Source organism: Mauremys reevesii, linkage group 8, assembly GCF_016161935.1.
Source record: "Mauremys reevesii isolate NIE-2019 linkage group 8, ASM1616193v1, whole genome shotgun sequence".
In the NCBI taxonomy this organism is placed as follows: Eukaryota; Metazoa; Chordata; order Testudines; family Geoemydidae; genus Mauremys; species Mauremys reevesii.
This window is the reverse complement of record NC_052630.1, coordinates 42,488,991-42,513,877: the sequence shown is the minus strand read 5'-3', so window position 1 is coordinate 42,513,877 and position 24,887 is coordinate 42,488,991. Positions and strand designations below refer to the sequence as shown.

The window sequence follows — 24,887 nt, the reverse complement described above, 5'->3', positions numbered from 1 at the left end:
ATTTCTGTTTGAAATTAATTAGAGCAGATCCTTTAGAAAAACATCACATTTTAATTTAAAAATTGCCAGTGTTGGAGAGTCTCTCAGAACCCTTGGTAAATTGTTCCAATAGTTAATAACCCTCTCTATTGAAAGTTTGCAATTTAGTTCTAGTTGGAATTTGTCTAGCTTCAACTTCCTGCCATTGGATCTTGTTATATCTTTGTCTACTGGATTAAAGAGCTATGTAGTGTAGTTGTAGCCATGTCAGTCCCAGGATATTAGAGAGACAAGGTGGGTGAGATATCTTTTATTGGACCAACTTCTGTGAGTGGAAGCTTGTCTCTCTCATCAAGAGAAGATAGTCCAATAAAAGATATTCCCTCACCCACCAGATTAAAGAGCTGTCTATCAGTTTTCTGTTCCCCATGTAGGTGCTTATGGACTGTGATCAAGACACCTCTAAACCTTCTCTTTGTTAAGCTAAATAAATTGAGCTTCGTGAGTCTATCACTGTAGGCTTTGTAATCCTTTAATTATTCTTGTGGCTCTTCTCTGAACCTTCTCCAGTTTATCAACATCTTTCTTGAAATGTGGACACCAGAACTGAACACAATATTCTAGTAGCTATCATACCAGTGCCAAATACAGAGATAATATCTTTCTGCTTGATATTCTCCTGTCCATACATCCAAGCATCATAGTAGCCCTTTAATCAATTAATTATCCGCCATGACCTCCCAATCATTTTCAGGGTCAGCACTTCCCAAGACAGAGTTCCTTATCCTGTAAGTATGGCCTGCATTCTTTGTTCCCAAATGTGTAACTTCACATTTGGCCATATTAAAACACAGATTTTTTGATTGCACCAGTCTGCCAAGCAATGCAAATTTCTCTGTATCAGTGATCTATATTGTTTGCAATTCCCCCAGTCTGTGTGTCCTCTGCAAAACTTTATCAGTGATGTTTTTGTTTTCTTCCAGGTCATTGATAAAAATGTTATAGCGTAGGCCCAAGAATCGATTCCTGCAGGAAATACACCTGTTTGATGATGAGTGCCTGTTTACAGTTACATTCTGAGACCTATCAATTAGCCAATTTATAATCCACGTTAATTTGTATCATTCTAGTTTCTTAATCAAGTTAGGTGCCAAGTTAAGGCACCCAAAAGTCACTAGTTCCTTTGGAAAATTTTGGCCTATATTATTTCTTTCCCATGTACTTTGTGCTACGTATTCGACTTGATCATGTCTATTAAAATTCAAATCCCAGCTCCATACATTTCTGCTCCTTACCTTGTGTGTTTAATATGCACCACAGTATTTAAATTTTACTATAATTATTGGGAAGGTAATTGATGGTACTGGAGCAAACTTAAGTGAAAATGAGAGAAAATGATCTCTGTTATTTCCTGTACTAGCCAGTACATTGCAGCTCATTGCGTATCACTGTGGAGGCTGCATTACAATTTTTATACCCCAAATGCTTCATTTTGTACTTTCTCACTTTAAATTGCAGTTTCTTTCAGTTTAATTTTAAACAGCTGTTTTCTGGACCCTTCCACATATATATAATTATGTTTTATAAAGATCATCTTTGTCACTTAAGTTCTTAACTGTGGGTTTGCTTCTCTTAGCATGACCAGATGTCCTGATTTTATATGGACAGTTCCAATATTCCGGGCTTTGTCTTATATAGGCACCTATTATCCCCTACCTCTTGTCCTCATTTTTCACACTTGCTTCTGGTCACCCTAGATTCTCTGCTCATGAAAATGTAAGAATAGAATGTATGGAGATATACTTATCTCATAGAACTGGAAGGGATCCCGAAAGGTCATCGAGTCCAGCCCCCTGCCTTCACTAGCAGGACCAAGAAATGTAAGAAACGAGTAACTCTGAAGTCAACAGCATAAAACTGGTAGATGAGAGGAGAAGTGGACCCTTTGCTTCCAGTTGGTGTCCTCTTGAATTGGTCTGCACCTAGAATTAGACTGTCCATTAAACAAAGCTTTTGTTAGTCTAGAAGTAGAACAATTCCATCTTTATTGGAACAGAGAAGACAGAGAGGGCCAGCTGAGGATATTTCAAATGGGGCCGTCTCAGAATTTGAAAACCCTTCTTAGGGGAAACTAAGATTTGAAAAAAAAGAAAAGAAAAGAAAAATTAACACTTCCTCTGTAAAGCACAGACCGCCCAGTCTTCAGAGCCTGGATATTTCTCTCTTCATCTGAGGTCTCTGAATGTAAGAATGAGACAAGCAGCTAGTAATCAAATAATTCTTCCATTTTCCAAGTCATTATGATTTTCTTTCAATTTTTTTGATGTCTGGAAGCCCTAGTACCTGCATAGAGCTCACAAAGGAACTTTCTCCTAAAAGAATAGATTCAGCAATCAGTCCATAACATGTGGGTTGTTCCTCCGTCTGCTGTTTCTCAAAAGTAGTATACCACTGTTGGTCTTGGAGTAGAACCACTCTTCCCCATGGATCTGTGTCCAGAGAGAGAGAGAGAATCCCTTTCACTGACTTCTTGAAAAATGTGCTGATGTTTTTGGTTCATAAGAGGTCCAAAATGGCTTAGCCTGCTCATTCCAAATTTGTTTGTTTTTTTTGGCCTTGCTGAAGACAGGTGCCTTTTAGCTTTTTATTTTGTGTCTTTATTGTACATATCTGCAATTCAAGTTGAATAAAGCTAAATTTCTCATCAAACAAATAGGAGATCTATTATGCTTTTATCTGCTTACCAATTTCTTGACACTTTAACTTGAACTTTTATGTTGAATTTCTCGGCTTTCAGGACCTTGTACTCACATCTTAACTAGAACAAGGCCAGAGCCGCAAAGTTCAAGAGTGCTTGAAATCTCAGAGTAAGGTTTGAGATCATCTGTAATCTCATTTGACTTTTCTGTCTGCAATTATAGGTCTGGTCTAGACTACAGACCTATATCGGTATAACTATATCGCTCAAGGGTTTGAAAAATCCACACCCCTGAGCAATATAGTTATACTGACCTAACCCTCCGCATAGACTACGCTATGTTGGCGGGAGAGCTTCTCAGGGAGGTGGATTAACTACACCGAAGGGAGATATCTCTCCTGTCAGCGTAGAGCATCTTTATTAAAGTGTTACAGTGGCGCAGCACCGATGCAGCATTTTAAGGGTAAACTTTCCCATATCGAAATACATGATGAATCAGTAGAACAGTCAGTGATGCTATTCTGATGAGCAGAGAAACACTACTTACTTCTGAAAGTCTGTCTTGTGCTCACATTGAAAATACAAAGGTGATTAAAAAAAATATTTAGGTAGACCAGTATCTGGGAAAACCTTTTTGCCAGGAGTATAGTAGATGAATTATTATGATCTATTTGCACCAGAAATTAAATACTTATTGCAGCAGAGATCTCTGGAACCCAGCCTACCATGAGGAGGCATTATCCTACAAATTATTAACAATTGATTTATATAATACCTTTTGCATGCATTAGAATGCTTTGCAGTGTAACAATAACTATCACAAAAAAGATTAATAGGCAGCACAACCAAAAACAAGTACAAGTAGGCTTCAAATAACCAGACTAAAATAACTACTTATATAAGAACCCAGGAAACTGAGTCCCTACTGTTGGAGTTTCTACCTCAGTGGCAGCTGATGTACATTCTCCTTCCTTCATAATGAACTGTGGTTTTAGTGTTGGAAAACTATGGCTCTCTGTGCAATGCTTCTTAACTATTTGTTTCCATACCGGAAGAGTTATGCTGCTGTGTGATTCTACTCTCTGTACTGCCCCCAAGGGTTGGTGTGTGGCAGAGAAACCAGAACAAGTTAATTCTAACCCAGACAGCACAGATTGTGCCAGGATGCTCCAAGTATCTGAAGCTTATTGAGCAACTGATCCATCCCCTCCTGTGCTCTTCCAGCCCGGAAAACCTGATCCCTGCAGGAATGTCTTCTGTGTGTGTGGGGGTGGTGGTGGTGGTGTGGGGGTCGGTCTGGAGCTGGCACTTCTGCCTTCTGTGCCCTCAGCTACCAGGTACACTGCTTTTTACTCCCCCTGATTAGTGGAAGTGTGTGGCGAGGTGCATGTAGCCCTAATTCTGGGTGTGAGGGAACCCACTGATTTAGCTGCATGGATCACATGGAAGAGTGTTTCCACCACACAGGCAAAAACTATCCTCTATGGATATTGTGCAGGGCAGGGAAGACAAAACAGCAGCAGCTCATATTCTGGATGGTGGTGTGGCCTAACCAAATTCTGCAAATGCACAGAAACTGAGTCATTCAGGGACTAATCCATTGAGCTTTATCAGCAGCAATTGAAGGTGCTTGCCTCTCAGAATCGGGTCCCAGGAATAGTCAGATGATTGTAACTGAGGCACCCGGCTGTATAAGTGGAGGAATACACAGTCCTGTTAATATTTTCAAAAATTTGGACTCATTTGTAAAGTAGGTGGCATATACAGAATGCATGGTAATGTGGGGTAGTATACAAGTTTTATTACCATGTTTGGGATGAGCTATTTAATGTGGACGTAGCTTGGCTTTACAAACATGATAGATGTGCTATCTGTATAGTGATCTGACTGATATGAGATGATATCTGCATGTTTTCCTATTGTAGCATAGTGGATAAAAGGGTGATTTTGACATGTCGCCTTTCTTCTCTGGCCCGAGTGTATACTGGGATACAAATAGGCATCTCTTTCAATTGCAGAGATATCTCTCATAGTCCAAGTCAAATAATGAAACTGCCAGATGAATTCTCTCTGTGGGCTTGCTTCTGAGTGGATATACCTGAAGTTTCTTTCAACTTTAATTCAGGTGGGCAACTTGCAGAAGCTGGCTGAACTATTCAAAGCCACTTAAGGGATGTGCTAGCCCAGTTCCCATTGATTCTTTTAATGGGAATTGGGCATCCAAATCACTTTAGGCTGAGATTTCCAATACCCATTTGAGATCCAGTCATGCAGTGTGCTCCATCGTGAGTGGACTGCACCCTCAGCGAGTTCGTAGATGACACTAAGCTGGGGGGGAGAGGTAGATACACTGGAGGGTAGGGATAGAGTCCAGAGTGACCTATACAAATTGGAGGATTGGGCCAAAAGAAATCTGATGAGCTTCAACAAGGACAAGTGCAGGGTCCTGCATTAAGGACGGAAGACTCCCATGCACCGCTACAGGCTGGGGACTGACTGGCTAAGGAGCAGTTCTGCAGAAAAGAACCTGGAGATTACAATGGATGAGAAGCTGGATATGAGTCAGCAGTGTGTCCTTGTTGCCAAGAAGGCTAACGGCATATTGGGCCACATTAGTAGGAGCATTGCCAGCAGATCAAGGGAAGTGATTATTCCCCTCTAGTCGGCACTGGTAAGGCCACATCTAGAATATTGCGTCCAGTTTTGATCCCCCCACTACAGAAGGGATGTGGACAAATTGGAGAGAGTCCAGCGGAGGGCAACGAAAATGATCGGAGGGTTGGGGCACATGACTTGCAGGGAGAGGCTTAAGGGAACTGTGCTTGTTTAGTCTGCAGAAGAGAAGAGTGAGGGGGGATTTGATAATAGCCTGAAGGGATTTCCAAAGGGTTTTCCAAAGAGGATGGCGCTCACTCAGAGAGTGGTGAAACACTGGAATGGGTTACCTAGGGAGGTGGTGGAATCTTCTTCCTTAGAGGTTTTTAAGGTCAGGCTTGACAAAGCCGTGGCTGGGATGATTTAGTTGGGAATTGGTCCTGCTTTGAGCAGGGGGTTGGACTAGATGACCTCCTGAGGTCCCTTCCAACCCTGATATTCTATGATTCTGTGTTCTCAGTGGTGGCAGATGACAGAACAGGGAGCAATGGTCTCAAGTTGCAGTGGGGGAGATCTAGGTTGGATATTAGGAAATACTGTTTCACTAGGAGGGTGGTGAAGCACTGGAATGGGTTACCTAGGTAGGTGGTAGAATCTACATCCTTAGAGGTTTTTAAGGCCCTACTTGACAAAGCCCTGACTGGGATGATTTAGTTGGTATTGGTCCTGCTTTGAGCAGGGGGTTGGACTAGATGACCTCCTGAGGTCTCTTCTAACCCATATCTTCTATGATTCTATTGCATGACAAGTCATTTGTACAAGTGATAGATTTTTTTTAAAATAAGGGCTTAGAGAAGAAGTTATTGATAAGCATTTGCTTTCAACATCCATTATAGAATTATTTTGCAACAGATCTTGGTAACTGGAATTTGGCATTACTTTGTCTTTCAGTGTAAGTAGTTTTGAGGCAGTTACTTTCTGCAGAAAGCCAGGGAAAATAGCAATTTTCTTATGAGACTCACATTATCCCAGTTTTGCACAGAGAGACAATCTTCTAAGTTGTTCCTAAGCTTCACTCCCAATTTCCATTCAAAGCAAACATTTGCTTTACTTAATGTTTCCCTTTGATCATGAGAGACAGTGAATGCTCCTCCTCCCATAGACGTTGGAGCCTTTATGTTTTATTAGAAAGGATAAACACATCGGTCCTTAGCTCAAATGGAGGACTTTGATCTAGAGTTATTAGAACACTTGCTTTGGGGAGTAGAGGACTAGATTGCTTATCACACATTAAAACATAACCTAATCTGTGTTGGGGGCAGTAAGAGGAAAGTTGTGTTGTCTTGAAAGATGCAAAGCAATAGCATATCTAGGCTTTAGTTTCCCCATCTGCAAAATGAGGATAAGAGACTCTTGAAAATCCCGTGCTCAAATGGATGTAGTTAGAATTAATTACTTAATGTTGGCAAATGGCTTGGATGATACAAAATGCTTTTTGGAGAGAGATGGACATTAGAGCTGGGGAAGAGAGGCCTTGATAATTTGGTTGATATGACAGGGTAACAGGGTTCCCACTCAACAGTAATGCATCGCCTCATGTCTAGATCTGGAAAGTAGATCTTGTGGCGTCGGGTCCCCCCTTCTGCTCTCAGCTTGCTCTCCGACAATCTCTCTTCTGATAACTTGGCAGGAGCTGTGAAGTTGACAAGAAAGCCAGGCAGCTAGAGCTCACCTGCCCCCTGCTCCTCTGGAGAGCTGGGCGGCTGGATCCTGCTTCTAACTGGGAGCCAGCCTCGTGGCTTTGGACTAAGCTGTGAAATTGAAAAGGCTGCCCAGCTCCCAGCGGGAGTGGGTGGCTGGCCAAGAAGCTGAGGCAGCTGGACCCACTCCCCAGGGGCGAGAAGTGTCTTCCCCCAGCTCCCAGTGGGGAATGTGGGAGGGGGGAGTGGCAGCGTGCCAGAGCCCGAGAGCCTGTGGGGCAGCCAGGCTCCCAACAGAGAGCTGCCAGTGGAGCTGAGACACCAGCCTCTCAGCTCCCCACACTGCCCGTCTTAAGTCAGTGGAAGTGCTCCTGGTGAGGATGCGCACCATTGACAGAAGGAGGGTAGTGTGGACATGCACCTCCACAGTAATTACTGTGGTGGCTATAAGTCAGCCTAATATAGGTTGACTTATGTATGTAGTGTAGACATACCCTCAGGTGATGCCAGGTAATTTCATTGGCCTCTCAGGCCCTCATGAACACTATCGGGGCTGGTGTGGAGTGCACAGCCCATCACAGGGAGGTCTTTGCCTGCTGTGGGCAGGTATGTGTGACTGAAAGCTCTGCCTGTTAGGACACCAGGAGAGAACCCATGAGTCTGTATTAGTGGCACCTTGGACCCAGAAGACAACTTTTTGGAAACAGACTAGCTTTTGTTTGTTTATTTTTGCAGTAAGAGGTGAACGATATTTGTAGAACATTAGCTTATCATAGAATAATAGAAGATTAGGGTTGGAAGAGACCTCAGGAGGTGTGACAAAGTTCCTCCTCTACCTTGGTGGGTCCTGCGCTTATTGGCGGATTTGCTCACCTCAGTGATCTTCCCCTCTGGTGGAACCCACAGTCTGGGTCAACTCCTCCTGTGTCTGATCAGGAGTTGGGAGGTTTTGGGGGAACCCAGGCCTGTCCTCTACTCCGGGTTCCAGCCCAGGGCCCTGTGGATCGCAGCTGTCTATAGTGCCTCCTGTAACAGCTGCATGACAGCTACAACTCCCTGGGCTACTTCCCCATGGCCTCCTCCAAACACCTTCTTTATCCTCACCACAGGACCTTCCTCCTGGTGTCTGATAATGCTTGTACTCCTCAATCCTCCAGCAGTACACCCTCTCACTCAGCTCCTCGCGCCTCTTGCTCCCAGCTCCTCACACGTGAATCTCACTGACTAACTGGGAGGCTTTTAACTAGTTTCAGCCAGCCCTTGATTGTCTTCAGGTGTCCCAATCAATGTAGCTATCTCCACTGCCTTCTAGAAAGATCTTAATTGGCTCCAGGTGTCTTGATTAACCTGGAGCAACTGCCATTTGGTTACCATGGTACCAGAGATTTGTGTAGCCTGGGGCTAACATACCTGTTCCTCACTACTTTACTGTAGCCATCTGGCCTTGCCCCATCACAGAGGTCATCTAGTCCAACCGCCTGCTCAAAGCAGGACCAACCCCAACTAAATCATCCCAGCCAGGGCTTTGTCAAGCTGGGCCTTGAAAACCTCTAAGGATGGAGATTCCATCTTAGGGCAGGTCTACACTAAGGGCGGGGGTCGAACTAGGGTATGCAAGTTCAGCTACGTGAATAGCGTAGCTGAACTCGAAGTACCCTAGTTCGAACTACTTACCCGTCCAGATGCCGCGGGATCGAAGTCCGCGGCTCCAAGGTCGACTCCGCCACCGCCGTTTGCAGTGGTGGAGTACCGGAGTCGACCGGAGCGCGCGGGGAGTTCGAACTATCGCGTCCAGATTAGACACGATAGTTCGAACTCCGAGAAGTCGAACTCACCGCGTCGACCTGGCAGGTAAGTGTAGACTAGCCCTTAGAGATTCTTCTTATATTATGCTTCCCTCTAGTCTCTGTGCTGCAATAACCTCATAAACCTGCAAGGGCTGTGAAAAGGATAACAGAATCCTCCCACCCAGAAATAGTGACAACCATCTCAAGGGATGGAAACTAACATCTTGGACGCTGCCAGTCACCTGTCACTGAACGTTCTAGTGGGTTTGAATACCATCCCCCTAGGATTAGCTCTGTAATCATCTCATTACTGATTTATGGCATAAACTGTCTAGCACAGAGTTGGTGGCTGTTACAGACATTTCAAATGTTGCAGTGCATTGGTGAAAAGTGAACAGTTGTCTCTGACCTGTGGTGATTTAAATGAATGCTTCCCATGTGCTAATTGAGCTGAATAAAATCAGTTAAAACAAGAGCATAAGAAAAGCAGTCACTTTTGTAGTTTCTTGCATCACATGACTAATGGAAGGTTTTTTTAAAAAATACTGTTTGTTCTTTACATTACAATTTTAAGTCCTAACTAGACCTGAAGACTGTAGGATTATGGGGAGAACTGGGGGGAAATGAAAGCACACAAGCTAAGTATGTGACAGCTGAGCAATGGGGAGGGGAAGGGGTTAGTAGCCAGACTTATTAAGTTGCTTTGTTTTTACTTAACCCGTATTTAGTTCCACTGACTAACATGTTGGAGAAAGAAAGCCCTTGGTGAAGGCTCAATGCTCTTGTTAAGGTGTGAGAGCTAATAACATACATCTTCTGAAATAGCCATAGTTCCTTCAGCCAACTAGGAAAGATCAAAGCTGATGTGTGATATTTCTAAGGTTTTTTTTAACAAAAAGAAAAGCCCAAATGAACAAAGATCCCCGCCCCCCAACCTTCAGCCTCACTTTAGCTGTCATACTGCAGCAAAAGGGCAGAAGTCCAATTCACCTCCCCCCTCCCTCTTTGCAGGTTTAACATCTTTAACATCCCTGCTAATCCTGTAACTGACAGTCACTGACAACAGTAAAGAAGTACACATCAGCCTGTGTTGTTTGCATGAACAGTGTGTAACGTGTTTTAGATCTAGCTTTCAGTAATTTGTAGCAATTATTTTAACATAGTACCTTTCCTCTCCTCATTCTATCAGCTTCAGATTATTTCTGAGGGGTAAAATAGCAAAGCAAATAACTCCTGTTTCTGAGTTCTCTTAGCCGTTGCAGTACAAAGTAAGTAAAAGCCACAAAGCTGGCTGAAAACAGTTATGTCAGCAGTAAATAGATTGAATTAGAGCTCCGGTCTTGATCTTCATCTTTGAAATCATGACAGAAAAATGCTTTTGGAGTTCTTCAAAAACTTGCCTGCGATGCCATAGTGCAGGGGTCAGCAACCTTTCAGAAGTGGTGTGCCGAGTCTTCATTTATTCACTGTAATTTAAGGTTTTGCGTGCCAGTAATACATTTTAACCTTTTTAAAAGGTCTCTCTCTATAAGTCTATATTATATAACCAAACTATTGTTGTATGTAAAGTAAATAAGGTTTTTCAAATGTTTATAAAGCTTCATGTAAAATTAAATTAAAATGCAGAGCCCCCTGGACCGGTGGCCAGGACTCATGCAGTGTGAGTGCCACTGAAAATCAGCTTGCATGCCGCCTTTGGCACACATGCCATAGGTTGCCTAATCCTGCCATAGTTGTATGGACTCATTCATTTTGAATAATGGCCTTTACCCCGATGCCTTTTTTCAATCACAAAGCTGGTGAGTGACTTTGGCACTTGCACATAATTTACTTATCCTTTGTTTATCTCCTGTTTTCCCATCAATCTTCTTCTGGCTAGAAGAGTTTTGGGAATTTCTTTGTTGTACTGTTGTATAACTAGCCATTCTTGGGATCTCTGTCTCCAACTTTGTATGTTCATCTTAATTTTCCAAAGGGACTGTTAATTTTGTGTACCCAGCTTGAGCTGCCATAGTAGCCTGATTTCCGGAGGGAAGGTTCACAGTAATTTCCACTCCTCTCTAAGCTGACCCAAGTTAGGTTACCCCTTTTGAAAATGGAGGCCATTATATACATATACAGTCTGAAACTGGGGGAAGAATCTGGTGATATTTATTTTCTCCCTCTCTAGGTATACACAATTTAAAAATCATTTGTAAAAACTCTCACTTCTTGCATTGCCTATAAATAGGAACTATGGTAGAGGAGCTCCTTGTGCAACAGGAGCAGTGAGGGAGACGATCTGGCTATACATAACATTTCAGAAAGAATTCCTCCTTGTCAGTTACTATTTGTGGACACTGCAGGAGAAGTGAATGTTTCTACATGATTTGGATAAGGAGCAGAGAGATGTGCTTGGCATCCTGAGATTCTGAGGTCATTCTGTGCATAGGAGCAGTGTGGAAAAAGGCACAGAGTTGGGAGAAGTAGAAATAACTGGATGTCAGTGTTGACATGGTTTCTAGAATGGTGGAGTTGGAGGGGATGCAATAGGAGATCAGGTCCTAGAAGTTGTCTGGGACATAGCGAGGCATGACCTCAAAGAGAAGAGAAGGGATCGAAACTTGGTATGTTGGTCAGACTCAAAGAATAGTGGGGGACATGGTTTGATCTAAATGTGGGAGCGACCACTTTAACAGCAGTGTGTGGAGTGTGGCTGAGCTGTGTTAATTTTGATATCTAAGAAGCACATGAGGTTTCAGGATCTACATGAGTAAAGACCTTTTTATATATGAGTTGTATTGTCTTGATCCCTTCAAATGACATGTGAAGCCACAAATGTGTATATGGGGATTATGGTTATTGTATGGCTGGGGACTAGAATGCATTATGGATGTGAGGAAAAGCTTTTCTTCAGTTCCACTCATATTTGCATAGCTGGGATTTACATTGTTTCCCACTAAATGATGTATAGTGCAAGCCCCAGTCATAGCAGCATATAGTCAGAAGGAAGAAATTGCTAGAGTATTGGACACCAGGACTCTGTTCCTCACTGTGTACCCCGTTGCCTTCTGAAAGAAGCATTCCTGTTTGCAGTTAGAGTAGGGTGGGATGTGTCGATCCAGACAAGTTTATATATATTCTAAATCCTTATATCTTTATCAAACCAATGTTCTACCTGTAAATGTCAGTCTATAAGGTGACTATGATGAATGTGTACTACATAAGAAGTGTCACCTGGTATGTGATTGGGTAGCCTTCGTTATTCAGACCAAACAGGCTTTAAAAATTGCACCTTATATGTTGCACAGATGGCTAAATGGGACTTGATTTTCTTTTCTTTTTTTCCCCTTCCCCAGTTGTTGCAGTTACTGGAGTCTGAAACCTCTCAATTAGAAGCCTTTCTGGAATGGAAACGACTGGAACCAGTTTATTGGCACTGGATGGTAATGAATCAAACTAAATATTAAGGGTGCAGTTTTCTTACATCTAACAAACAACTGGCTGCTCCTCAAACATCCTTCCCATATATGTGGAAAAGTGAATGTTGTCAACAACCTATACAACTTTCTTTTGAAGATGAGGCTAGTTAAATTAAAGGACATATTCTTAGATCTCCCTCATCATTCTAGCCTCTGTTGTATGGCTTACTCAGATAAGTTAAGAAACTGGAGGGAAGAGAAGCTGAATTCAGGCATCTACAGTTATCACAAATGGAAATGCCCTATCTTTTATGTTTAAGAAAACATATCAATTACACATTTTGTTATAAATTAAATGGCTTGTCGGAAGAGGAACTTTAAGTTTTATTACATACTCAAAGACAACTAGATTTGTAAGCAGTTGAAATTTCAAACAACTTCATTTTTCCAGCCAGACAGTGTGTTGAAATTGCAGATTTCCCCTTGAACTGTGTTGAAGGATCATAAGAAAATCAATAAGCCTTCCTCTGTGCATCTTATGATTCTATACATCTCACTTCTGTATTAAACTTTCACCCATTTACAGCTGCTGACAATAATTCTTAACAAACAGCAATTTAACAAAATGAGTTTACAGAATTTGTAGAAGCAGGACCATTAATTGCCAGTGTACCTTGTTCTATACAGAGAGCAAAATAGAGGAATAGAAAATCATCTAACCTGTCTTGAAAAATATTTAAAAACCCACCAGCATTGTGCGTTGTCAGCAAAAGTGATTGTTTCCATAATAGCTGGTGCTTTATTTATCTCTATTATTGTGCTGCTCTGAAAAGTATCAGCATTAGGATGGGCAGAGATCTAGAATCATATAAGCAAGTGTTCAGATCACACAAAATTGTAACTGCAGTGGCTATGCAATTTTGATCTACTCACTAGGGGCCTGCTGCTGTGAGGCGCTGAGCTGGTTGTGGAGGGTACTGTGAACATCTTAGTATTGGCTCAGCACCTCTCTGGATGAGGTCCTGAATAAATACTGGCCAATAGTACATTGTTATTTGAGAATATAACTCACTATCTAATTGGAAATGTGTATTTTCTCTCAGTCTGTGGGATCAATTTCTGTTTTCTTTCTGTTTTTGTTGTTCTTGAATGCTGTAGAACATATTTTCCGGTCGCAGGTCCCGATGTATTTTGACCCATGTTGTAACTATCTAGCAGAATTATCATAAGAACTTTTTACATTAGAAAAAGTTTGTCTGGTTCAGAAAACAAGTGCTTCTGTGTTTCTTAATTCCACGCTACTGTGGTTTTCATTTGACCCCTCCATTTTCCCCTTAAGAAACAAGCCAAAGTGTCTCTTTGCTTGCTTCAGCTACTTTTCCTGCTGAATTTTCCCCATGTGTTTATCACCGCTTGCATGGGATACTTCTGTCTGATTTCCTGTTTACTCTTGTGTATAGTTTTCTCAACTTTTAGATTACATCCTCTAGTTTTTTAAATCATCATCAGGATAAAAATATATTTCTATTAACTATATCAATCCATTTCATATTTTGGAGGCCACCTTTTACCAGTGAGCATAAACTCAGATTCCTTAACCTTTCTTTAACGTTGTTCCAGCTAGTATAATCTGTGCTGTCAGCCCCTTTCTATGAAGTGTGCAGAACTGCACCTGTTATCTCTACGGGGTCTACATACCTTAGGGCTAGGCTAACAGTCTCACTGCCTTGATTTATATTCGGTCCGTCTGCTCTTATAACTCTTTAGTTCTTTGAGAAGATCTCTGCACATTCCCACTGTGGGGATGTACAGAGGTCATCTCCAAGAACTCCAGTTACAGGTGAGTAACCTTCCTTTTCTGATTTCTCCTTTTTACTGTGGCTGTGTGCTGAGCTGATGGACTGAATGGTTCCCTCACAGTAAGCTGCAGCTCTTCTGATCACTGTGGGGAATAGTAATTACATTTAGTTCAGATTCCCTGAACTGCTTCCTTACTTCAGATTATTTAATATTTTTACAATGAATGCCTCTGCGCTCCAGTCATCTGGACCAGCCAAGTCTCTTGGATTCTGGCTGTCACATTCCTCTTTCCTTTCTCTGTCTCCAGGCTTCATCTCATCTGCCAACTCGAAGACCTTATTTTCAGAACCCTTGAACTCTCAGGCATAGAGGCAGAAGCCCTATGAGAAAGGTCTGGAGTACACTCCATTTCATCAAAAATATATTCTATTCCAGGCCTGCACAACTCGTAAAGCGGCAAGGACCACATTCCTCCAAAGAAAACAGCTGAGGGCCGAAACCTCCCGGCCCCGCGGAAACACGCCCCCCCAGCACCTCCTGGCCCCGCGGAAACACCCCGCCCCAGCGCCGCCCAGCCCTACAGAAACAAACCCTCCTTCCCCAGTGCCACCCCACCAAAACAGCTGTGGGCCAAAAAGGAAGTTTGGGGGTAGGGAAGTGATACTTGATTTTAAATCAACCAGCTGAAGAGGTGGCTGGGAGCCCTCGGGGCAAATTAAAGGGCCCGGGGCTCCAGCGGCTGGGGGAACGCGGCAGGGCCGGCTCTAGGTTTTTTGCTGCCCCAACCAAAAAAAAATTTGGCTGCCCCCCGTCCCAGCCCTGGGCTCCCCCCTGTACCCCCCTGCTGCCCCAGTCCTGGGCTCTCCCCCAACCCACACTCCCTGCCGCCCCAGCGCTGGGCTCTCCCCCCCCCACCAGTGCCCCCCCACACACACACCTCCTGCCGCCTCAGCCCTGGGTCACTGGTAACTCGCTTCCAGGGTGGGTCATTCAGTAGGAATTTTGGATGTGCACAAAACACAGGATTGGTTCCCATATGGTTACAGAGCTGCAGTAAAGTGGAACAATTTTCAGCTTGTGTGATTGGAGGATATCTGGATGCATATTATAAGACTGTCCTCCATAAATGAGGGAAGGTTGAGGTGCCTTTATTATTCTTTTGTTCCACTCTTTCTTTCTATGGGGAATTTGTCAATGCAATATCACTGTCTTCCTTTTAAACAAACAAAAAGGCAATGGCTGTTGAAAATAGCAATTCCAGTCCTAATAAGCATTTCTTGCTCAATTTTATCCTACTTTTTCTACAGCAAGTTACAGTGGATCATCAGTATATTTGATTTGGGAGAAATGAAGTAACAGCTGCCCAAACTGAGCTTGAGCACTCCTGAATTTTGAGGTGTTCAAATCTGGAAGGCAGGTGCTGGGGCTTCGTGGGGAGCATGGCATGGCAACATGTCTGGAGTTGCATGGAGCCAGACAAGCTGGTCTGAGTGGCACGGTAAGGGGGTTGGGGTTGGAGAAGGGGCACGGGGTTCGGGGCAGTCAAGGGACAGGGAGTGGGGGTTGGATGGGGCGGAGGTTCAGGGGCAGTCAGGGGACAGGCAGCAGTTGGATAGGCATGGGAGTCTCAGGGGTTCATCAGGGGACAGGTGGGGGTGAGGTCCTGAGGGGAAGTTGGGGGGATCTCAGGAGGGGGCAGTTGGGGACAAGGAGAAGGGAGGCTTAGATAGGGGCAGGGGTCTCAGGAGGGGGCAATCGGGGGACAAGGACCAGCGGTGTTAGATAGGGGGTGGGGGTCCTGGAGGGCCGTTAGGCCTGGGGTCCGTGGAGGGGGCAGTCAGCGGCCGCGGGCCGGGATTCAAAGGGCTCTGGGCTGTCCTCCGCTGCGGGCAGCGCAGAGCCCTTTGATTGCCCACCGCGGCTGGGATTTAAAGGGCTCTGCGCTCCCCGCTCTAAGCATGTGGAGTCCAGGACATCACTGAGACTGTGGTCCCAGTTAATGACTGGAGTGCAGGAGGTAAGTTTCTTCTTGTCCCCATCAGTATCACCTCTGTCTTGCCAGTGTCCAGCTTTCAGCAACTGCTCTCAGTCCAGATGCTGTTTTTGGCCAGGCACTGAGAAAACTGGAGGGGGCAAATGCAAACAGCATGCCAGATAGAACCATCAGCCAGCATGTAACGGCTGTGTCATATTCCAGAGGGACAGCTACAGAATCTTGGATGACAAGAGGAAGTTATCCACCAGAACAACCACTGTTGTCTTGGTTTTGTGCCCTGGCCTGAAATGTTGAGAAGGATCTAGGATGCTGGCAACTGGTAGATCAAGTTGAAGTCAGTTCTTTGCCTGGTTCTCGGACAGCTTTCTCAAAAACAGTGGACAATGTTCTTCTTCGAGTGCTTGCTCATATTGATTCCAATTAGGTGTGTGCGTGCCGCGTGCACGCTCGTCGGAAAATTTTTACCCTAGCAACACTCGGTGGGTCGGCTGGGTCGCCCCCTAGAGTGGCACCGCATATATACCCCTGCCGACCCAACAGCCCTTCAGTTCCTTCTTACCGCCCGTGTCGGTTGTTGGAACAGTGGAGTGCGGCTTAGCTGATCTCCACTTCCCTAGCTACTTGTAGTTATCTCGTTAATTCTTGTGTATATAGTTCAAATTTCTATAGTTGTAGTTAATTTTATTAGTTCATAACATAGTTAGTGTATATAGTTAAGAGGGGTTCGGGGATTATCCCCTTCCCTGCACCCGGTGCCGGGGCCCATGCCCGGTTCACCGGGTTTCAAACCGTGCTCGGCCTGTCACAAGCCAATGCCAACAGGAGATCCCCACGACTCCTGTCTTAAGTGCCTCGGGGAATCTCACCTCGCAGATAAGTGCCATATTTGCAAGGCCTTTAAACCGAGGACAAAAAAGGAGCGGGACTTTCGTCTCAAGCAGCTCCTGATGGAGGCAGCTCTTACCCCTCGGCACCGAGCGCTGGACAGTCTACAAGCAGAAGCGCTTCCTCGGCACCGGATCGCACCGGTACCACTAAGGCCTCTCGGCACCGACCGTCGCTGGCACCGACGTCTGTTCGGCACTGCTCCCTCTCCCCGAGGGTGAAGAGACATAAGACTCCGGCTGCTTCCGTGACACCTGCACTGCAGCCAGAGCACTCTACTAGGTCGGACCGCCCGGCACTGACACCTGCTGTGGCACCGACAACGTCGGCACCGTCGATTCCGGTCCCGCAAGGGCCGTCGAGTCCGGTGCCTGAAAGCTCCCCGGCCAGAGCCGTGGTTGAGCTCACTATTCCCTCCACCCCGGAGACATTTTCCACGGCGAGGGAGCTGATCACAATGACAGAGTCTGTGCTGCCTCAACCCCCGGCACCGCCGGTGCGGGTCATACAGTCGATTGGCAAGCCTGCCTTGATCAGACCACCATCTGTCAGCACCGCAGAGCAGCACCGTTCACGATCGCGGTCCCGCAGATGTTCTCGGTCCTGTCACCGGTCCCGGTCCCGACGCCGCTCGCAATCCCGGCACCGTTCTCCTTCTCGGTACCGGTCGCACTCGTGGCACAGATCAGCGTCCCATTTGCCGGCCCGGTACTCTCGGCACCGCTCCAGCTCCCGGCACCGCTCCAGGCACCGTGACTCTCGCAGCTGCTCCCGTCGTCGAGCTTCGAGATCTCGGTCGACCTCCCGGCACCGTTCCGGTCGCAGGTCCCGATCTCATTCCCAGTACCGGTATGGCTCCCGGTACTGATCCCCGGTGCCGAGTAGAGCGAGATCGGTCAGAGAGGGAGACTCTGCCCAGGGCTTTTCAGCCCCTCCATGGCCATTTCGACACACATCGGTGTCGTCTCATGCAGAAAGTTCCTATGCTCAGGACCGTGATTCCGATGTGCCCACCAGAGTCTTCCAGGAGACCCAGGCCCAAGACCAAGGCCCTCATCAGTGGTCATTCTGGACACCTTGTGCGTATCACCAGGCCCAAGGTGTACTGGTAGTTCCATCTCGCTCTGTCCCATCAGAGCACCGAGTGCCAGAGGCTACTGTTAGCCGTCCCCCTCCGACCGGTACGGAGGACGCTCCAGTTCAGCCACCAGACTCCCAGATCCACCTGGAGCAGGAGGCCGTCCAAGAACAAGAGCCCACACAGGACCCGCTTGTCCCCGGCCTTTCCTCTTCCTCCTCTCCAGATGAGGCGGTGGCAGGAACATCCTCCTCGGGCCCTCCTCCAATTGACCTGAGGGCCCATCAGGACCTCCTGAGACGGGTGGCACTCAATATGAACCTCCAGGTGGAGGAAGTCCCGGAGATAGAGGACCCGGTAGTAGATATCCTGTCAGCTGATGCACCCACAAGAGTGGCTTTACCGTTTATCCGGACGATCCAGGCCAATGCTGATACCATCTGGCAGTCTCCAGCCTCTATCCCTCCCGCTGCCAGGGGAGTTGAGCGCAAGTACATGGTGCCCTCTAAGGGGTACGAGTACTTGTATGTGCATCCTCCTCCCTGCTCCCTCGTAGTATAGTCTGTCAGTGAGAGGGAACGCCATGGCCAGCAAGCACCGGCTCCAAAATCAAAGGAGGCTAGGCACATGGACTTACTGGGCCATAAGGTGTACTCGGCAGGGGCCCTACAACTCCGGGTGGCAAACCAACAAGCCCTGCTTAGCCGCTACAATTATAACACCTGGGCGGTGGTGGGTAAATTTACGGAATTAGTCCATCAAGACTCCTGTCAAGAGTTTGCTGCCCTCTTGGAGGAGGGGAAGAAAGTGGCGAGAACTTCCCTCCAGGCATCGTTGGATGCAGCCGACTCCGCAGCCAGGACTCTGGCCTTGGGAGTTGCCATGAGACGCATTTCATGGCTTCAGGTGTCAGGCCTCCCGACGGAACTATAGCATACCATACAGGACTTGCCCTTTGACGGTAGAGGCCTGTTTTCTGAAAAGACTGACCCTAGGCTACAAAGCCTAAAGGACAACAGGGTCATTATGCGCTCTCTCGGCATGCACACGCCGGTGACTCTGCGCAGGCCTTTCCGTCCCCAGCCTCATCGCCCCTACCCTGTGCCTAGACAAAGACAGGACTTTGGCAGAAGGCGTGGCCGAGGCGGTCGTAGGCGACAGTCCAAGGGGGCCAAAATCAGGGTCCCGCCAAACCACCAGCGGGGCCAAAGCCAAACTTTTGAAGGCACGCCTGAGGACAGCGTACCAGTTATTACCCAGGATCCGTTCTCTCCCTTTTACAACCGCCTCTCCTTTTTCCTCCCTGCGTGGTCCCATCTAACCTCGGATCGTTGGGTCCTACGCACGGTGGAACTTGGGTATTGCCTCCAGTTTATTTCACCGCCCACCTCCCACCCTCCATCCTCGTCCCTCACGAGCAATTCCTCTTGCAAGAAGTGCGGACGCTCCTCGCCATTGGAGCTATAGAGGAGGTACCAAAGGACGAAAGGGGCAAGGGGTTCTACTCCTGCTATTTCCTAATCCCCAAAGCGAAGGGAGGTCTCAGACCTATCCTAGACCTGTGAGAACTCAACAAGTTCATGATAAAGCTGAAGTTCCGCATGGTATCCCTGGGGACCATCATCCCATCCTTGGATCCCGGAGACTGGTATGCCACCCTTGATATGAAGGACGCGTATTTTCACGTTGCCATTTATCCTCCACACAGAAGGTACCTCCGGTTTGTGGCCAACCGTCAACATTTCCAGTTTACGGTCCTTCCGTTTGGCCTCTCTACAGCCCCAAGAGTATTTACAAAGTGCATGGCTGTAGTCGCCGCCTCCCTCCGCTGCCGTCGGATACACGTTTTTCCGTATCTATACGATTGGCTCATTCGAGGGACCTCCGAGGCCCAAGTCACCCGTCATGTGGGCATAGTCAAGGACCTATTCCTGCGTCTCGGCCTGATGATCAATATAGAGAAATCCACTCTGATTCCCACACAGAGAATAGAATTCATTGGGGCCATCCTGGACTCCAATCTCGCCAGAGCCTGCTTACCTCAGCCTCGGTTTCAGGCGATGGTAACAATTATACAAGGTCTATGGAATTTCCCGACAACTTTGGCTTGCACTTGCCTCGGTCTCCTGGGTCACATGGCTGCCTGCACGTTCGTGACCAAACATGCCAGGCTACCCCTCCGTCCCCTCCAATCGTGGCTCACTTCGGTATACCCCCGAGCAGAGACAGTATAGACATGATCGTCACGATCCCCCCAAGCATCCTAGGCTCCCTCGATTGGTGGTCGACTCCCTCCCTGGTGTGTGCAGGGATGCCGTTCCATCTGCCTCATCCCTCGGTGTCCCTGATGACGGACGCCTCATCTCTCGGCTGGGGTGCTCACCTTAGTCAGTTTCGCACTCAAGGCCTTTGGTCAGCTCAAGAGCTGGCCTTGCACATCAATGTCCGAGAGCTGAGAGCAGTCTGCCTTGCGTGCCAGGCGTTTCAGCAGCACCTACAAGGCCGTTGTGTCTCAGTGTTCACAGACAACACAACAGCCATGTATTACATAAACAAGCAGGGAGGAGCACGGTCCTCCCCTCTTTGTCAGGAAGCCATCCAGCTCTGGGACTTCTGCATAGCCCAATCGATAGACCTGGTAGCGTCCTTTCTCCCAGGGGTTCGGAACACTCTGGCGGATCGCCTCAGCAGATCCTTCCTGTCTCACGAGTGGTCGATTCGTCCGGACGTTATCCATTCTGTTTTCCGGAAGTGGGGCTTTCCCCGCATAGACCTCTTCACTTCTCGCGAGAACAGGAAGTGCCAGACGTTCTGCTCATTCCAAGGCCTCTCCCCGGGCTCGATCTCGGACGCTTTTCTGATGCCATGGACGAGCCATCTGCTGTATGCTTTTCCACCGTTCCCGCTGGTTCACAGGGTCCTGCTAAAACTCCGCAGGGACAGAGTGCACCTGATCATGATCGCTCCAGCGTGGCCCGGGCAGCACTGGTACACCATGTTGCTAGACCTGTTGATAGCCAACCCGATTCCCCTGCCTCTTCGCCCAGACCTCATAACGCAGGATCACGGCAGACTTCACCACCCAGACCTGCAATCCCTGCACCTCACAGCGTGGCTGCTGCATGGCTAAACCGATCCGAGTTACGTTGCTCTGCCTCGGTACAACAGGTACTCCTGGGTAGTAGGAAACCTTCCACTCGGTTAACATATCTGGCCAAGTGGAAGCGTTTCTTCTGCTGGTGCGAAACGCACAATGTTACTCCCACCGAGGTCTCGATCCATTCCATCTTGGACTACCTCTGGTCTCTCAAACAGCAGGGCCTGGCGGTATCATGATTGAGGGTGCACTTGGCAGCCATCTCTACCTTCCACCCAGGGGAGAGTGGCCGTTCCGTATTCTCGCACCCTATGGTTTCTAGGTTCCTCAAGGGCTTGGAGTTCCCCCAAGTTCGCCACCCCACCTCAACCTGGTTCTAACCAGACTTATGACTGCCCCATTCGAGCCGCTGGCAACCTGCTCGCTGCTATACCTGTCCTGGAAGACAGCTTTCCTCGTAGCCATTACATCGGCCAGACGAGTCTCCGAGCTTCGGGCTCTCACGGTGGACCCACCGTATACTGTGTTTCACAAGGACAAGGTGCAGTTGCAGCCACATCCGGCCTTCCTCCCTAAGGTGGTATCAGCCTCTCATATCAACCAGGATAGATTCCTTCCGGTCTTCTTTCCGAAGCCACACTCATCGCGAAGGGAGCAGCAATTGCACTCCCTAGACGTCCGTAGGGCGCTCGCATTTTATATCGAGCGGACAAAGCCCTTTCGTAAAACGCCCCAACTCTTCATCGCAGTGGCAGACCGAATGAAGGGCCTACCTGTCTCCTCCCAGAGGATTTCATCTTGGGTGACGTTGTGCATCCACACCTGCTATGACTTGGCCCATGTTCCATCGAGCCACCTCACTGCACATTCCACCAGGGCTCAGGCTTCTTCTGCTGCCTTCCTGGCTCACGTACCCATACAGGAGATATGTCACGCAGCTACCTGGTCCTGTTAGTATCTTAAGTGTTGGCTGGAGTGATAGATTCCCTTCTTCACAGGAGATGTTGACTATCCCTGTAATCAGGAATACTAGATGTTTTCAACCCTTTCATTGGCCAGGACTGGCCTGCATTAGAGTGGCAGGTGTGGCCTGGACTGTGTTTTGACTTCAGGAACATCTTGTTGTCTGAGTGGGATGAATTCTTAGAAGTAGGGTGGTGTTGGTCCAGTGCTCATCTTGCTGTACTTGGTGTCCCCCAAGTCTGTCCTGATGCAAGGGATCTTTGAGAAATGGTTTGTTAGTTCCTTGCAGCACAGTGAGCATGGCTGAGTTCTGTGACCAGATGGAAGCAGTCTGTGAGTTACGGGACTGTGACAGAAGAGAAGTTGGTCTCTTTCCATTTTTAATGGTAATGACAAAAGTTTGTAAGAATTCCTTGTGCTGAAGTCTCTCTGTGACAGGTAGCATTCTGTGTTTGCCTTCATCAATGTTTGAGCCTGCTTTCGTCCCAATTTTTCCATGAGAACCATGCAAGTCCAAGGAGGAATGTCCTTCCTTTGCAGAGCATTGATAGCAGAAGTCTGAGCCTGGTTGTCATGCCTTAGTAATTCTTATGCCACTTGGCTTCTAAATTCAGTAGAGTTCTCTGAGGAAACATCTGGAATTTGGCAGGGTCCAGATTAGGATTTAGGCTGGATATGCTAAATTGATGTAGTGGGCCTAACAGAAATGCAACGTGATGATTTTTCCACAATTTCTGCCTGTGCACGTCGGCGGAAGCATTCAAACAACATCGCTTGCCTCACAACCTAAGTCGTGCAGAACGCAATGCCATCCACAGCCTCAGAAACCATCCTGACATTATAATCAAAGAGGCTGATAAAGGAGATGCTGTTGTCATCATGAACAGGTCTGACTACCAAAAGGAGGCCACCAGACAACTCTCCAATACCAAATTTTACAGGCTACTTCCCTCAGATCCCACTGAGGAATACACTAAGAAACTGCACCATCTACTCAGGACACTCCCTACACTAACACCGGCACAAATCAACATACCCTTAGAACCCCGACCAGGGTTATTCTATCTACTACCCAAGATCCACAAACCCGGAAATCCTGGACGCCCCATCATCTCGGGCATTGGAACTCTCACTGAAGGACTGTCTGGATATGTGGACTCTCTACTCAGACCCTATGTTACCAGCACTCCCAGCTATCTCCGTGACACCACTGATTTCCTGAGGAAACTACAATGCATTGGTGACCTTCCAGAAAACACCATCCTAGCCACCATGGATGTAGAGGCTCTCTACACTAACATCCCACACACTGATGGAATACAAGCTGTCAGGAACAGTATCCCTGATGATGCCACAGCACAACTGGTTGCTGAGCTCTGTGCCTTTATCCTCACACACAACTATTTCAAATTTAATGACAATATATATCTCCAGATCAGTGGCACCGCTATGGGCACCCGCATGGCCCCACAATATGCCAATATGTTAATGGCCGACCTGGAACAACGCTTCCTCACCTCCCGTCCACTCACGCCCCTTCTCTACCTCCGCTACATTGATGACATCTTCATCATCTGGACCCATGGGAAGGAGACTCTGGAAAAATTCCACCATGATTTCAACAGCTTCCACCCCTCCATCAACCTCAGCCTGGACCTATCTACACGGGAGGTCCACTTCCTAGACACCACGGTGCAAATAAGTGGTGGTCACATTAACACCACCCTATACCGAAAACCTACCGACCGCTATGCCTACCTTCATGCCTCCAGCTTCCATCCCGGGCACACCACAAGTTCCATTGTCTACAGCCAAGCACTGAGGTACAACCGTATCTGCTCTAACCCCGCAGACAGAGACCAACACCTAGAAAATCTCCACCAAGCATTCTCAAGACTACAGTACCCACACGAGGAAATAAGGAAACAGATCAGCAGAGCCAGATGTGTACCCAGAAGCCTCCTACTGCAAGACAAACCCAAGAAAGAAACCAACAGGACTCCACTGACCATCACATACAGTCCCCAGCTCAAACCCCTCCAACGCATCATCAGGGATCTACAACCCATCCTGGACAATGATCCCACACTTTCACAGGCCTTGGGTGGCAGGCCAGTCCTCGCCCACAGACAACCTGCCAACCTGAAGCATATTCTCACCAGCAACTGCACACCACACCATAGTAACTCTAGCTCAGGAACCAATCCATGCAACAAACCTCGATGCCAACTCTGCCCACATATCTACACCAGCAACACCATCACTGGACCTAACCAGATCAGCCACACCATCACCGGTTCATTCACCTGCACGTCCACCAATGTAATATATGCCATCATATGCCAGCAATGCCCCTCTGCTATGTACATTGGCCAAACTGGACAGTCTCTAAGGAAAAGGATAAATGGACACAAATCAGACATTAGGAATGGCAATATACAAAAACCTGTAGGAGAACACTTCAACCTCCCTGGCCACAAAATAGCAGATTTTAAGGTGGCCATCCTACAGCAAAAAAACTTTAGGACCAGACTTCAAAGAGAAACTGCTGAGCTCCAGTTCATCTGCAAATTTAACACCATCAGCTCAGGACTAAACAAAGACTGTGAATGGCTTGCCAGTTACAGAACCAGTTTCTCCTCCCTTGGTTTTCACACCTCAGCTGCTGGAACAGGGCCTCATCCTCCCTGATTGATCTAACCTCGTTATCTCTAGCTTGCTTCTTGCTTGCTTATATATACACACCTGCCCCTGGAAATTTCCACTACTTGCATCCGAAGAAGTGGGTATTCACCCACGAAAGCTCATGCTGCAAAACATCTGTTAGTCTATAAGGTGCCACAGGATTCTTTGCTGCTTCTACAGAACCAGACTAACACGGCTACCCCTCTGATACTTTCCTCATGGA

The 24,887-nt window shown here is 47.1% G+C and overlaps 1 protein-coding gene across 2 annotated transcripts in view; it reads left to right on the top strand.

The window, feature by feature from the left end:
- Positions 1 to 24,887, top strand: part of TEDC1 (tubulin epsilon and delta complex 1) — a 206,893-nt gene that overhangs the window by 119,977 nt on the left and 62,029 nt on the right. For both annotated transcript variants that reach the window (XM_039485274.1, XM_039485272.1), the window contains exon 6: positions 12,098 to 12,184. In XM_039485274.1, coding sequence (XP_039341208.1) covers positions 12,098 to 12,184 — 87 coding nt within the window. The remainder of the gene's footprint in view (positions 1 to 12,097; positions 12,185 to 24,887) is intronic.